Source organism: Calonectris borealis, chromosome 2 (genome assembly GCF_964195595.1).
Source record: "Calonectris borealis chromosome 2, bCalBor7.hap1.2, whole genome shotgun sequence".
NCBI classification, from domain to species: Eukaryota; Metazoa; Chordata; class Aves; order Procellariiformes; family Procellariidae; genus Calonectris; species Calonectris borealis.
In genome coordinates, this window is record NC_134313.1 from 44,290,723 (window position 1) to 44,306,565 (window position 15,843).

Consider the following 15,843-nt stretch of genomic DNA (forward strand, 5'->3'; position numbering starts at 1 on the left):
CCCATTTGCGGGGAACCAATGGAAGATACAGATTAAATTGACCTGTATGTACTTGCAATTTCACAATGTCAAATGAATGAATACAGTTACATCAATCTTAATAGCATATGCCCATTTTGCAAAAAACATGTGTTTCGCTGCTTTTTATTTGTTTACATGTGACTTGCTGTATCTCAGCTAGGATTTTCAAAGTTGGCAGAAATTAGGTGTCCAGTGGCCTTTGGGGGTCCCTGTGGAACTAAGTTACTTGAAGGAAGAATTCCAATAGAAGGTGCGAGCTTAGGTCCAGCTTCATTCCACCTGACTTTAAATACTCAGTGGAGACTGAACAAGTTAGGTTCAAATTTGTGAACTTAGAACCTCCAAACCAATTGAGGAAGCACAGCCTTGGGAGTCCACCTATCCTAGCTACTGAGACAGTCAATGTGGAGATCAGATTCACAGGAGGGCAACTCAGATCGTGAACTTTATCCTAGGTCAGGTTATAAAATAGAGAGTGACAAACTATAAAGCATAGGCAGAAACATTTCTGGTAACTATTATGTGCAGGATTGAACTTGATACATAGCTAATGACTACAAGTTTGCAGAAATGGTTTCTTCAGCCTTTAGAATCTCTTTGTATAATATAGAAATATTATACCCAAGACATAAAAAACAAACAAAAAAATGAAACAAAAACTTAATTTCATCAAGTCATTAAGTAATTGAAATTCCTAGCAGGGATTCCCAAAATTACTGGGACTTATTACCACTACTGACATCAGCGGCAGCAACAAATGTTTGTGGCTCATTGTACAGGACACACATACCACTGTTTGGAAATCCTGAGTACAGATTTCCATACATAGACTTCAAGTGCAAGCTTTGAAATGCATAAATAGTTATATAATTGAATTATATAATTGAAATTATTAGGAATTTGATAGTTCCACTCTTAAAAATTTTGTCAGACTATCTTGCTCTTGAGTTCCTAGAAAGGGCATTTTTCCATTCCTGCTTATGCTTAGTGCCCAGTGCTTCACAAGATCAGGCACAAAGCCTCCAGACGAAAGTAAACAATTCCCCATGACCATTTCCAGAATTAAACCATCAATTACTTGAATAAACAGTGGTTTTCTTTAGATAGTATTAAATTCCACTAAAATTGCAGCCAGTTGTTTACCATTTCTTGCACTTGCAATAACTAAATTTTCTCACACTTAAATGTCTAACTTCTCCTCATACAAAAATAACCTTCCTAACTTCTATCAATATAAACATCCCTAACTAAATATCAGTAAGTATCACAAACTCCTATCCATATTAAAATTGGACTAAGGGTTACCTGCATTTGCACGCAGATGACCTGCAGAAATTGGACTCATACAAATGAGATGTGCAAATTTATGCAGACTTTGGCCTTAAAATAAAATGTACCTGAAAAATTCTTGTGAGTTGTAAGATAACATCTAAGTGTGAACTTTGTCTCCTAATCATATAGTGTTTCTATATTCTATATGAAGGTAAAAATGATTTTGTATTTTATTTTGGAAAGGGCCAGAAACTCTATTTTTGAACAAGAAAAAGCTACTCATTCTAGAGTACATAAATCTTCAAAAGTTACAGAAAAGACATAAATTTTAGCTAAGGTTGTATCATTTTCTACAGAAGTGTGCAGAAAAAAGTAGGAGATAACAGGAAAAACTCTGGTACTCTGAAGCTGCTGTAAACACCTGAATAGAGAAAACGGAGAGTAGCAAAATGAATGTAGGGATTTTATCTCCTTTTTAGCCTTTGCAGTTTCATCTGTAATCTGTGTTTTTGTGAAATTTCTGAAACATCGGCTATTACTTCTTTCACTTAAGAAGAAAGCAAGGAAGGGAATACTTTTCAGTTGGGGCTGGGTTTGACCACTTATTCATGGTAAGCTTACACATACTGACTGCCTCCTGTAGTCTGTTTCTATACAGCATCTCTATTTTTTACTGCACTGTAAGAGTCCTCTTAAAGTGAAACCAACTTGTTAGATTTTAGATTATGCTTCCGTGTATAAATAATTTATATATACAGACTAATAAATGAGTAACAGATGTTATAAGCATATTACTGGCACAAGCAGTATATGTTATTGTGGCTTATGTTGTGGGTTGTAAGTGCACTAGTAGAAGAGACTACATATTGACTTGTAACAATTGATTGTAACAATTTATAGCTACTAATAAACCAATTATTAAATAACTTTTGAAGTATTTAAAAGTATGAACAAAAATCACTTAGCCATGTGCAGAGGGTTGCTTTGAAAAGAAAGCAGAAAGCAAACTATTACATTTATTAATTTCCTGCCATGTTTTGAGCCACCAGTTCTAGAGGCTGAAATCTTATATTACATAATCACACAACGCATATATTGAGGGTAGTGTCAATGTATTTTTGGAATGGTCTATCAATGGCCTGGAGATGCATATGTAAAATGAGAAATTAGTTTTGCTTACCTATTCTTTCCATTCTTTGTAGCCTAAACCGCCTAAACTGAGACTACAAAATTAGCTGACAAAGAACAAATCTGGGCAGAAAATATGAACAAGATAAACTCCTCCTTATGCTCAGAGGAGCTCATAAACTCAGACTTAATGTTGCTTTGAGTACCATAAACCCATTCAACTTTTAGCATGGAATGAAGCTGTCTTTAGCATTTCCCATCAGAACAGTTTCTGGACTGTTTAGTCATTTAGGGAATCACCCTTTGATCTCTTAAATCTATAGTAGGGTTAAGGTACTGTGTGGCCCATTTCAGCAAAACGTTCTTTTACTAACTTCAGAATAATTCAATGCTATGTCCACAATGCTTTTTGGGCCCTTGCCTACAAGCAGAGCTCATTGACACAATTTTTCTTTGCATTAACCTTCAAGTTTAAGTATTTCCCCAAAGCCCGAGTATTATCAGGCCCAACACCTTTCTATTCTATCTTCCTACTCACCCTGAGGAAAGGTATACATTTAAAATCTGGTTGAATCATAAGATTGACAGCATTAAATCATTCCTCCATCCCTTTTTATGGGAGATTTTAAGTACATATTAAACTACAATCAGATGTTTAAGGCCCACTGATGACTGTGTTGTAATGAATAAATACTAAAGTATCAGCTTAATTGGTTTCCGCAAGTAGGTTGCTCTGTGTCAGGAGACTGTCTGTATTTGCATACAGGGATTAACATTTCCTAACATCAGCAGAAAACACTGCCTTCCGTGTCATGATGAGCTATGCAGAATGGATCTGCACATCAGTGAATAGGTATATCTATATGCACTTCAGCAGGCACAAACAAGGTAGATCTGCCCACAAAGAGATCTAGAAGCTGTAGGCAATCATCACCTGTAGATACCAGGTAACTGAGCCAAAAGATGCGTGGCCTTGCTAGCGTGGTGCAAAGTGAAGCTAACAATCTGTCTCTCAACAAAAGATATTTACTGGTATTATGAAGAATATTACAAGTTTATATGTAGTGTATTTGGAATACCTTGTGAAGTTTAATTCCTCTTCCCAAGCATGGACCAGATAATACAAAGGAAACTTTTGTTATATCTCCAATATCACCAACAGTCAACTGTTAGAAAAATAAAGAAAAAAAAAATTAACTGTACATTGTACGTAACAATTTGGAAGATATACTTTAAGCCCAGTAAAAAGATAAATAAAATAGGTAAATATACTAGTCAAGAACATCAATATCAGGGTGAGGAAGTCCCATTAAGATTGCAAGTTAATTTGGACTCACATTTGTAGCATAATTTATGTTTATTTTTAACTGGGAGAATTGGCTGCAGAGCCTAGGGCAGCGTATGAAAAGCAAGGAAATGCATGACTGATTCTATATTTCCAAGCTGAATTCATATTACTATTTTCTCTTCGCTTTCCTATTTACCTCCTCTCCATCAACATCTTTATTTTCAAACTTGAACTGAAATTTTGAACTCAAGATGATTTTTAGCCCTGACTATTGGTTCTGTTCTCAGTTATTCTAGTGCTCAAAAGAAAGGATGGCTGGTTTCACAAGTCATATCATACACTGCTGCTTGTAGCTTTTCATCTTGCAGCTGTTAAGCAACTGATGTTTATATTGCCTTTTTGCAAAAGATGGATAATGACTTTTTTTCCCATGTTTAAGAATAAAAACCTTTTGAAAGGGGTGACCCAGGTTCACACACCTGTCCAGAAGCTGCCATCAACTTCATGTGCAAACTACAGAATTGATATTTGCCCAGGCCCAAACTCATTGTAGAGAAACATGGCTTCTAAGTAGTGAAAACAGAATAGTTGAGTTTTGAGAAGTAGAACGTAAAGGAAGTATGCAATAGCGTCATTATTTATTGCCTTACTGCTAAAGCCTACTAGTCTTAATTCAAAGTTAATTAGGCTTTTCATGTCAAAGTTGGCATTTGCTCAAGAGAGCTTTCATAAGTGATACGTATTAGCCCACATGTGAGAAGTTCTCCAAGTGGTGTTTATTTAAGACATGGAGGTATAAACATCAACTCTGACAAACAAAAAATCAATCCACACAACTTCACATATGTTGGCTACAACTCTTACTTTACTGAAACTATTTGCTAAGAATTGTGTGAAATAAAAAAGAAACCAACCAAAAATGGATTATCATTCAGATTCTGAACTTTCTGTGCAGGGGATTTCCCTTTTCTTCCAAATACAACAACTTGAATATCAGGAACATCTTCTGGTACTTGTGTGCAGTGCACCCATGTTTGCCATCGTCCTCTGCTTTTAGTATCAAAATTTTTTATGGGAAGAGATGTCAGAGATGTTTCTGCAATGAAAACAAACATATATTCAGAGCCCGTGTCTGAGTTATAAGGCAGTGTAAGCCAAAAGATACAAGATTACATTGTCTGGTAGTGCTGAATCTAGCACAGGCAAGTCAGGCATCAAAGCCGCAACCCCTCATTACTCATTTTAGCGCTATGGCGGTGTGGAAAACCAGGCCAGCTGCTTCAGGAATCCATGTCACACTCATGCAGGGGCCATGCCTATCTTCTCTGTGTTGTTCCAAGGACAGGATACGTGCTGCCAGAGGAGAGACTTTCAGTACTGCCATTTCCATCTTCTCCATCCCAGGCATAATTTCTTCCTCCTTGTTTACAGAAGGCATGATTTACCTTGGTCCAGTCCCCTGCCCCTCACCATTGGGGTACAAATGCTCAGTTCTGCCTACATTATGAAGTAGCCTTGTACTGGCTCTGTTCTGCACTGCCATGCAGTAGTGATTCATGCAAATGAAGGACATTTCTGCTGGTATTACCTTTGAGCGGAATTGCCACTTCAACAAAATCTTTCTTGGAGCATTTATTGATCCAGTCATTGTGAACAAAAACATGTGCAGAAAAAGGGTAGAGGACTTCTTTTATAACAATTTTTTCCAAGAACCACCCATCTGATTGAAAATAAACAGAGCATTATTAATTTATACCTTTTAAGCAACAAAATATTCTGTGTATGCAGTCATAAGTTTCTGTCTTTAGAAAATCAATAAAATGGGTTTTTTTTGCCCGACTTCTTAAGGAAATAAGGCTTCTGAAAATATATTGGCTCTGTGTATATGTGTTTCTGTCTGTTCCCCTACACGCCAAAATATCCAACGAAGTGATGAAGTCTTAAATATTTTACAGATCTTGAGAAATTAAACATAGGGATAGATTTGATTTACTGATCTATTAGTGTCCCAAAGGATGGAAAAGCTTCTGTATGAGATCTCTAGACACAAGAGGTCCCCCATAGGAGATGATATTATCAATGTCCTAAAGGAAAAAGGATCAGGATTTCTACCACATTAGCCATCAGAAAATCCACTCAACACACAACTTCCTTTCTGGTGAGGTTCTATGCTATCTAATAAGGCACAAACTTCAGGTGAAAGTTTTCTCTTGATTGAGACCATTGTGTTGATTCTCGGGAAACAAAGTGTTTGATGACTCAGACCTCTGAATCTTGGTAAACTTGGTTATACTCCAAGTCTTGGTGAAGTCAATGAAAGTTTGATTATTCATTTTAATGTTACCATCTAGGAAATATATAGGAAATAGTCTCCAAATCAGTTTTTCTGAGTCTGAGTTTAACCGACAGAGTCATCTTATAGTCTTGGTCTTTTGATAAAGATAAAAGAACAAGAGACTCAGCTTATCATGCTCTGGAACAATCTTATCTCCACTATCAACATTATCTGCAGAAGTAGGATATCTGTAGAATCTCTGTTCTGTTGCCTCTAAAAAACAATGGGCCAAAATTGTAGCCAAAGTATTGAAGAAAATATCAATTCATGATGCTCCTTGCTGTTGTTATTTATTTTTAAGAAGTAAGCAATTTTCTTTAACTCCAACAGCTGCTGTGGAGTTGGAAGGAGGACAAGAAAAAATGCTGCAGGAAGTACAGCATTTTTACCTGTCACTCAACCTCACGTACGCAGAATCCCTTAAAAAAGAATATATTTCCCATGGGTTAGAAGAAAAAAAGCTATGAGGCCAGAACAGCCTTTCTTCCATGTTCCACTTCCCAATCTGATGAACTGATTTTCTGTTCATATCTTTACCTAGAAGCATTTAGTCCTGAAAAAAAATTCTCTTTTAAAATGAAAACGTCCATCATCTAAAAATAGAGAGGAAGAAAAAAATGTCAAAAATGGCAAAAGCTTGATGTCATTTTACTTCCCAAAAAACAAAAGCTTTGTTGACTGTACTCATAAATACATAGTAACTTTTATGGAGAAAAGTTTCACATATAATTTTACCATTTTACATTGTCACGACATTTCCTGGGAATCCTTTGCACATTTTAGTAAAACCAAGCTGGATGCTTGACGTCTATAGTCCAACAGTAACAATGAACAGCAGAAAATGGAGATTAATTTCAAATATTCTAGAACTTTTTAAAAAACACTTGTGATCTTTAATCTTAAATTTAAGACATTTCTGAAGTTCTAGAATCTCCTAAGTCTGATAATCTACATTATTATTACCATACATTAACTGAAAAAATTGCTGACCTTTTTTTAGACTCTTAAATCCAAAAAGAACTTGGTTCAGCTTGCCAAGGTATACTGCTTTGATTTTGAAAACATCCACCTGCAATACGAAAATAATCAAAATGATATTTTAGTTAAACTTAGCATATATCTGCTTTTGAATATTTATCAGGTTAGCCTTGTGTGTCTGGTCATTGTTTTGCATCCCAATGGAGGCAAATTTATCTCATTTATGCCATTCCATTACTTTTGAGTTCATAATTAAACATTACATGCTATAACTTATATTTTCTGATCCAGTTAATATTATTAATTATGAATTTCAAAATGATGCTGTATTTAATAGGAAGTAATTTTGGAAACATCAGATACACACACTAGTAATAAAGTGTTCATTTCTAGTACCTTCATGGACTGAAATAACCAAATAAGTTCAATTACTACTTGTTGTGAAAGTTACTTTGATCCAGAACCTAACTCCCAATGAAACTGATGGACAACAGGTGTCTAATAATTCTGAAAATCTGGAGCAATTTCATTTTCACCAAAATTCACCGTTAATTTCATGGGAATTAGGCAGGTAAATGGGAATGAAGGGAATAGTATCTGGGAAGGTTTCAGCCACTATGCTATTCAAATAAGGATTTTTCATTGAAGCCATTTCTATAATATGTCAAATTTTCCACATAAAACAGACTTGCATGATGAATAGACCTCATGGAATCTTCCCTTTTTTCCCTACTGTAAATCTTCGTAGTATATTCACCTTCTTGCGTATACATGTTTGTCATCTTCTTTGTGCAGTCATCTTCCTTCTTAATCAATGGGAAAGCTCACATAAGTATGCACACTGATACTGGGGACACACATTGGTTAAAGCGTGTACTTGTTGGCTTTTTTGAACTAGGCCTGAAGAAACAAGGTTTGGAAACGTACTATTCATGAATGAATTCGTCTACTCTTTTGGGAAACCAGCTGCAGTGTGCTGGTTTTGGCTGGGATAGAGTTAATTTTGTTCGTAGTAGCTAGTATGGGGCTGTGTTTTGTATTTGTGCTGAAAACAGTGTTGATAATATAGAGATGTTTTCCTTATGGCTGAGAAGTGCTTACACAGAGTCAAGGCCTTCTCAGTTTCTCATGCTCTACCGACTGAGAAGGCTGGAGATACACAAGGAGTTGGGAGGGGGCACAGCCAGGACAAGTGACCCAAACTGGCCAATGGGATATTTCATACCATATGATGTCATGCTCCGTATATAAACTAGGGGAAAGCTAGCCAGGGGGCCGCTGCTCAGGGACTGGCTGGGCATCAGTTGGTTGGTGGTGAGCAATTGTTTTTATTTTTTTTCATTTGCATCACTTGTCTTTCTTGGGTTTTATTTCTCTCTCTTTTTGTTATCTTCCTTTTCATTACATATTATTATTATTATCATTATTATTATTATTATTGTTGTTGTGGTGGTGGTGGTGGTGGTGGTGGTGGTGGTAGTGGTGGTGGTGGTTGTTATTATTATTATATTTTATTTCAATTATTAAACTGTTCTTATCTAACCCATAAGTGTTCTCATTTTTATCTTCCGATTTTCTCCTCCATCCCACCGTGGGGGGAGTGAGCAAGCGGCTGTGTGGGGCTTAGCTGCCTGCTGGGTTAAACCACAACATGCAGAATAAAGTCTCCACAAGTAAGACTGCTTTATTTCTTGTGACTTCATGAGCTATCCTGTTGTAGGCAGAAGCAGTTGTCTTGGAAAGGTTGGGCTGAAAATGCAATTTGAAGACAAAAGTTGGGGACCAGTTCGGGGATTTGAAAACAAACAATAAAAATGTATTGTTCCCATAGTTGCTGCCAAGTACAATGAAATACAAAAATTCATGCTACCTGTGAGAACCATAATGATAACAAAAGTCATATAGAAAAAAAAGAACAAAGACTAAGAACAGAGAATTAGGCATTTGAGGGCCAGCTGGAGTAAAAAAAACTGTGAGAGAATGAATACCCGCACAGTTGTTACTATAAGAAGAAGATTAGGGTGCTATAGCCCAGAATACCGAAAAGCCCTTTAGAGTTTCAGATGAAGGATTTAGCCTTTGTTTCAACAGGCCCATTGAAAAACTGACACAGAATCTGGATAATACAGAAAAAATCTTACGAATTTGCAGTTTAGTTATATTTCCACTGGAGTAAGTATTCACAGAAATCAATTGTATTGTTCACATATTTTTCTCTACAAGTTTTATTCTTAAAGAAAATTTAACATACATTCTTACAAAATAAAGAATTAAAAAAAAAAAGCCCAGGACAGTTCAGTTTTTTGAAAGAAAGAGGAATTAGTCCCTGTTTCAGTCTGTACTGATACCTTATCCATTGTAGCAAGCAGCCTTGCTGTTCAGATTTCTCTGAGGTATTATCTTTAAGATATATTATATATAACTATTATCTATATCACCAAAAAGATTAATCTAAAAAATTTCCTACGTTACTCCTTAAAGCCAGATGAGCCCTGCTACCCTGTCATTATTATTTTCAGATTTATTTTGTGAAGTCTGAGCTAGCAGTTTGATCAGTTCTTGACGAACATGACATTGGGCACACATATTCTCTTCCACAATGGAGAAAGAAAATACAGGAATACAGAGGAAATAACGACTAACAAAGATTTAGTTTGGTTTTCATACAAAAATCATTGTGTCTTCTAGAATCTTTAGAAGTGAAAAGAAAAGCAGATAAAATAAATGGAGGCATGTTTAAAGAATAAATGAAGTATATTACAAGCAGATTTCTCTAGATTTCTACATCAGAGAACAAACTAATCTGGGTTGGCTGACAGCAATGAAATACTCCCTCCTGCCCTCCCCAAAAGAAGATTCCTATGTACTTTGCAATGATTTTAGGATTCCCTTAAAATAAAAATTAAAAAATCTCCAAACCTAAACCCAGAGCAAACAGTAGGGTCTAGTAAAGTATCAGCTAGACATTTCCTTTTGATCTGAAATAGATACTTCCTTTTGATCTGAAATTTGTTTGTTACTTTGTTCTTATGCCAACAACTATGCCGGGAATTACTCTTCTAGGAAAAGACCTTTAAGCCTCAAAAAGCAAGAATATGTTTACCGTGTTTAAAAGCAATACGTGGGTGGAAGAATTGGAAACATGAAAAAATAAAACTCTACTTGGAACACTGACATTAGCGTTCAGGAAAGTTAACAAGAAAAGGTCATGGTCTAAAGTAGGTACAAAGGCAATATATCGTACAGAAATGTTATCTGTTCTGTCAATCAGGCACGTTTTAACAAAGCACTGATACCTCCCTGGCCTTGAAAGTCTGGAATATTAATACAGAACTTTTAGAGTATATTTAGTCCAACTCAAAATTACTTCATTAACTTAACTGTTTCACTGTTGCGCAATGGTGACGATGCTTAAAAGCAACGTGTTACCTATGGAGACAATAACCTCTTAGTCACAAGAGAAAAGTATGTCTATATGGAATATAAAACGTTAGTATTTTTGATACTCTGTCCATGAAAGGTTTTATGTAAGCATAAGTTTTAACAAAAAGACACTCACAGATTCAGTTACATTTTTCCTCATTGTTTTACCTGCCCTCTAGCAAAAGTGATCAGGCTGTTTCTTGAGTTAAGCCATCGTTTCCCCGAGTCACTCGTTTCTCCTTGCATACAAAGATAGGCCTCACCAGTGGCATCTGCTTTCTTCAAGTCTCCCGTGTGCAAATAGATTGCATATTCCACGACTTCAGAAAAAATAGACATACAAAAACAAAAAGTCAGCAGGAGAAAACGCTCCTTGTCTTCTTGCCCAACACCTGCATTATGTACCAACCCCTGGTAGAAACCATTGCAAATTTCATCTGAATCCCATACTGTGCCACAGAACAAGGATCACAGGTATCTTCAGTCCTGGTAACATACATAACCAAAACACATTCCTGCTGCATAACTCCCTGTTTGGCAATCCGCGGAGTACAGATTTGTTCTGCTCTGACACCACTCCCAAAAACTCAGCACTACTGGCTGCTGCTTGGGGCACAGGATGTCCTATGTACTGTCCCCTTCCCCTAAGGTAGGGAATCCCTCTCTAAGAAATACTTGATGTTTACATGCTCTTTCTAAATCTAAGTTCTGCTCTCTGAGGCTACTTACTTTGTTCCTTCCTTCCCTCTGTGTGTGTCTCCTTGAAATGAAATGGGAGCTTATGCTTATGAAGTGGCTTAGAAGAAAGCTAGGACCTGATTGTCTTAAGCTTTAAACTCACATAATTGTCTCCCAATGAATGAACACATCAGGACTATCAAGCTTTCTCACTAGTCAGACCATAATACTATTACAAATACTGAAGTTAAAACACCTTAATGCAAAATAGAACTAATGAATTAAAAATTTTCATTAGCTTTAATACATAAATAGAAAAACCTCTTCATGTTTTGTATCAGTCTCCAAAGAACCTCCCATGTACTGTATAATAACCCACAAATACAGATCAGCTAAGTGAAATTTGAGTTTAAGGGAAAGCATTCCTGATTTTCTCAACTGTTGTCATAGTATAGCGATTAGGAGAGATACCTGTGGCCACTATGTGGAGCTGCCGCTTCCTTGCCTCTTTATGACACAATATACAGGGGAGTGATGCAGATGAGACCAGATTGCATTAATTCCAAAGAAACTTCATGGAAAACTCCTATGTTCATTTTTAAAATGACTTATTTTAGCCCGAGTTTATCATGGAAACAAGGAACAAGGAAATACTTAAACAGAAGCTGGTCACAATCTCAATATTCATAGATATTTGCATCATTTTAACAAGGATCCCAGGAAAAATAAGAAGGGATTTTTTTTGTCTGCTCTTACTCAGATTACAATAATAAATCTGTGCTCATTTGTATAATGCTGGTGCTGTCATTTCAGGAATCTAACTTTGGTGGCTATATTAGGAATATGATCCTTATGTAGTCAGCAGGGAAAGGCAAGTGCTGTAGAAAACACCTATGATGGGTTCCCATATATTCTAGGGATAGACATTAAACTTAGATGGTCTGAATGTTCCTCTGCTTCCAACCACAAGCATCATTACTTCGACCTAAGAAGCAAAGCTGTTACCTTGTAGCAACACAGATTTGTAAAACACACCTTTCTAATATTTTTCAGAAGGAGGAAACCACTTTTATCCACTGCAAAATGCAAAGTCACGTTCGGGATGTGAATAATAAGCAATGCACACGTACCAAGAATGTATTCAAGAATGCATATATTATCTCTTGAACTTTTTTGTCACAAGCTTCAAGACTGATTTTTTTTTTTTTTTTTAAGGACTGAGCATCCTTAGAAACCAACATTTTACAAGTACTGAGCTATCTTTGACTGCTCCAAAACATTCAGCCCCAACTCTCACAATCTTCATCACTGGCGCAGTAAAGCAGATATAGACAACATCTAGACTATGCGACAGTTACATGCTGCAGAAAGGCTTCCAGCCTCACTCTGCTGCTTGTTCCTACCTGGGACCTGCCTGGCTGTACGATGTCTGCTTTCCCAGGAAACGCATGTGTGCAAAGAAGGGAAATGGTACTTTAGACAGACATGAAACCCAAGGAGAAAATAAGAAGCACTTTCAGCCTCACAATTAACAATACAAGCCAGAGAGCACTGAAATACGTATTATTCAAGTCTGAAATACATATTTCAGTCTAAAATACATCACAGGATACACAAATATCTGAGTATAGATCTTGGAAACATCTGATATTTCCAGTACAGTTTGCTTCTTGAATCGAATTTATTCCAAGATAGAAATGGCCCAATTTAGCCACACTGTACATCCTTTAAAAAGATATAATTACGAGAAATTTCTGGTAGGTTTGAGAATGATTGCTAAAACCCAGAAGCTAAGGCTGTCATTTATTTTCATGCGTAGGTGATAAGAAAACAGGGAGAAAAAAAATTGTTCTGAGGATATTTATTTTTAAGCTTTTCTTACAGCTCTTTTCACAAGTTGGTGCTATTCATATTGAGTGTTATAACAAAATGCCTGAATTCAAATATTGTGACATCTTATATAGCTATTTCTTTATATGTCTAAAATAAAAAGGTCACATCACTGGAACAAGGGTCCTAAAGGGTGGGTTTTCATACTGACCGAAAAATTAATATCTAAAACGATTCACTAAATAATAAGGGCTGTATCAGGCCACTAATAAAGGTGTGCTCATTGCAATAAACTTCTGAAATGTCTTTGTTTATCTTTTACTGCATGGCGGTGACATCTGAGAAAACCTGTTTTCTGAAAAGTAACTTTATTTCACTGCAGCACTATTTACTTTACTTCAGGGACTTCCCCTGGGATTATTTTTTTAAAATCATTTAAACCAAGAGCTGGGAAAGTACTCGTAATTGACAGCATCACTCATGTTTCATGATAAGTAAACCAAGAGTTTTGCTAGACTGGGGTCCTAATGTGTTTCATCCCTTTCTTCAAGGCAGTTAAATATGCGCTGCCAGGTGAGATACAACATAGCTGCATTAAAGTCAGTGTAGTGACACAGACTTACTCTTGCTGGAGAGTCTACTGATACTGTGCAGTCTCTTAATTTAGGCTGACAGGAGAGTAAGAGCTTGAATGACTGACATTTCAGTAGCGCACGAGGGTAGATTATAGTATGTAAAAGTGCCTCCATGTTTGAGAGCAGTTACAGAGTATGCTCAAGAAAGAAACATAACTCCATGAGCTAATACTGTGCCACTCCTCAGTCAATGACCAGGAAACCATTGGTTTTCCTGGTTCACTCCGGTCTTAGGGTCAGTTTGTGACCATTCTCACTATCAGATGAACAACATATCCCACCAACAAAAATCTACTAAAATCAGATATTCTATTCAACCTTGCCATTCTTTGTCTCTTCCCAATTCTATTTATAAAAGCTCTGTTTCAGATGTAAGCCAACATAGTGCGAAACCTAATGCTCGTTAAAAAGGGGAAAAAAACATGAATTAAAGATAGGACGGAAGGCGTTGCTTTGAATTTGCCTTCTGTTGTTGTTGTTCAATTTACTATGTACTATATATTCAAATATAATTTATTGTGATAATTCGGTAACATTTACCCACAGAACTCTCAATAGCTTTTCAAGGGTGACCAGTTTAAATGATACAATCCTTTAGTAAAGAGAAGGTAACACTGATCTTCAATAGTTACTTTGACAGCTACATATTGCAAAGTTCTTACTGTAGCTTCAGACAGCTCCTATTGCTATATAACTCCCGGTGCATGCCTTCAACTGCAGTCACAAATAATGGCATTCTAAAAATCATCAAGAGATTATCTAGAAATCTTCAAGAAATATAGAGTCTAACAGCAAGAATTTCTAAAATGTTAATTGTTATTGTGTGCAATGACCTTGTCCCAGTGTGTTAATATGCACATGAATGTCCTGCACAGAATTATCACAGAATTATCACAGAATTCATAAAAAAAATTAATCAATGTCTCTTAATCCAAAGTCCAAAAAGGTGCATGGTAAATAATTTAACCCATGATACAGATAGACTAAAATAATGTGCTTACAAACACTAGGATGGACAGACTAAAGAAAAGAAATTAAAAAAAATTATTTGCTTCTGTGATACTAGCTAATATCCAGAATAAAATTCAGCTCTGAGATAATCCCACAGAACCTAATGAAATTATGCAATAGAATCATTTGACCTTGGTTTTTTAATATAATTGTATCTGGGGAGTTATGTATAGTCTGGGCTTGGGCACTCACTTTTAAGAAGAAATATTTCTGCAGTTAGAAGAAAAAACAATTTTAGAGATTGACATTTAAATTTTGCTTTTGTTTGTTTGTTTGTTTGTTTGTTTTTAATTATTAAGATTAGATTCAGTAATAGCTGATAAATGTGATGGGATTTACTGGGCATGAAAAATCATCCTCATGCCCCACCAGATGAGGTGGGATATGCAGGAGACATGGAGAGAGGATACATTAGAGCTCAGAAAGGGGTGAAAAAACATGGAACAAATGTGTTTGTAGATGCAGGAAAAAATTGGGGGTGGCCACTGCTTTTAACAAAGGAATTGCAATTTTTCTGAAGATTCCAAATTAGCATAGATATGTATTTTTGCTTGCTAAATCTCATGGAATCACTTAGTTTAGAACAGAAGTAATTATATTAGTATGGCCTTCATTACAACCAGGCAATTGACATTACTGATAAAGGTTACTGTTTATTTGCATGCTTAGTTTTTAGCATTTACTTCACTTCTTATAAAGTTATATACCTGTGTTTGCTTTGTCTGGGGATAGCAATGATCCATATTGTTCAAAATTGTTCTTTTGTCTTTATTTGAATTTATTCTATCAAGACATTCATTAAAGACATCTCCATAAATGGATGTCTCTTTCAAAGAAATAATGAGAACAAACACATAAAAATGAATTTTTTTTTCTGTAGTAATCAAACTGAAATACAAGGAAGATGCTGACAGAAATTTTAGACTGAACTAGTATTGGGGCTACAAAGAATAAAACTGATATTAACACTTCCAGTTGTAGATCACTGGACTCCAAAATATGGTTTATAAGAAACTTCCCAGGTTAGTGGATACTACCCATCTATGGAATAATTTTTGAGAGAGAGTATACACACACGTTTTTACTAGAAATTTTCCAAGAAAAATCTTAACTTTCTAATATACCTCAAAACTGAATTGCTTTACAAATCAGGATAATGCTGTCTGACAGTATCTCCATTTGGTTCTTAGTATAATAGAGGCTTTGAGGGGTACATTCTAGAATTTTTTTTGTTTGAATTTCTG

At 35.9% G+C, this 15,843-nt stretch overlaps 1 protein-coding gene and 1 non-coding gene across 2 annotated transcripts in view; both read right to left on the reverse strand.

Annotated features, from left to right (window-relative positions):
• RP1 (RP1 axonemal microtubule associated) overlaps nt 1–15,843 on the reverse strand; it is a 185,603-nt gene that overhangs the window by 46,312 nt on the left and 123,448 nt on the right. Inside the window, exons 36-40 of the mRNA XM_075141847.1 lie at nt 10,614–10,765; nt 7,035–7,113; nt 5,298–5,429; nt 4,624–4,805; nt 3,501–3,587 (exon numbers count right to left, since the gene is read on the reverse strand). Coding sequence (XP_074997948.1) covers nt 3,501–3,587; nt 4,624–4,805; nt 5,298–5,429; nt 7,035–7,113; nt 10,614–10,765 — 632 coding nt within the window. The remainder of the gene's footprint in view (nt 1–3,500; nt 3,588–4,623; nt 4,806–5,297; nt 5,430–7,034; nt 7,114–10,613; nt 10,766–15,843) is intronic.
• On the reverse strand, nt 4,971–5,078 carry LOC142079857 (U6 spliceosomal RNA). The gene has a single exon (XR_012672808.1). It is a non-coding gene; the product is annotated as a U6 spliceosomal RNA (small nuclear RNA).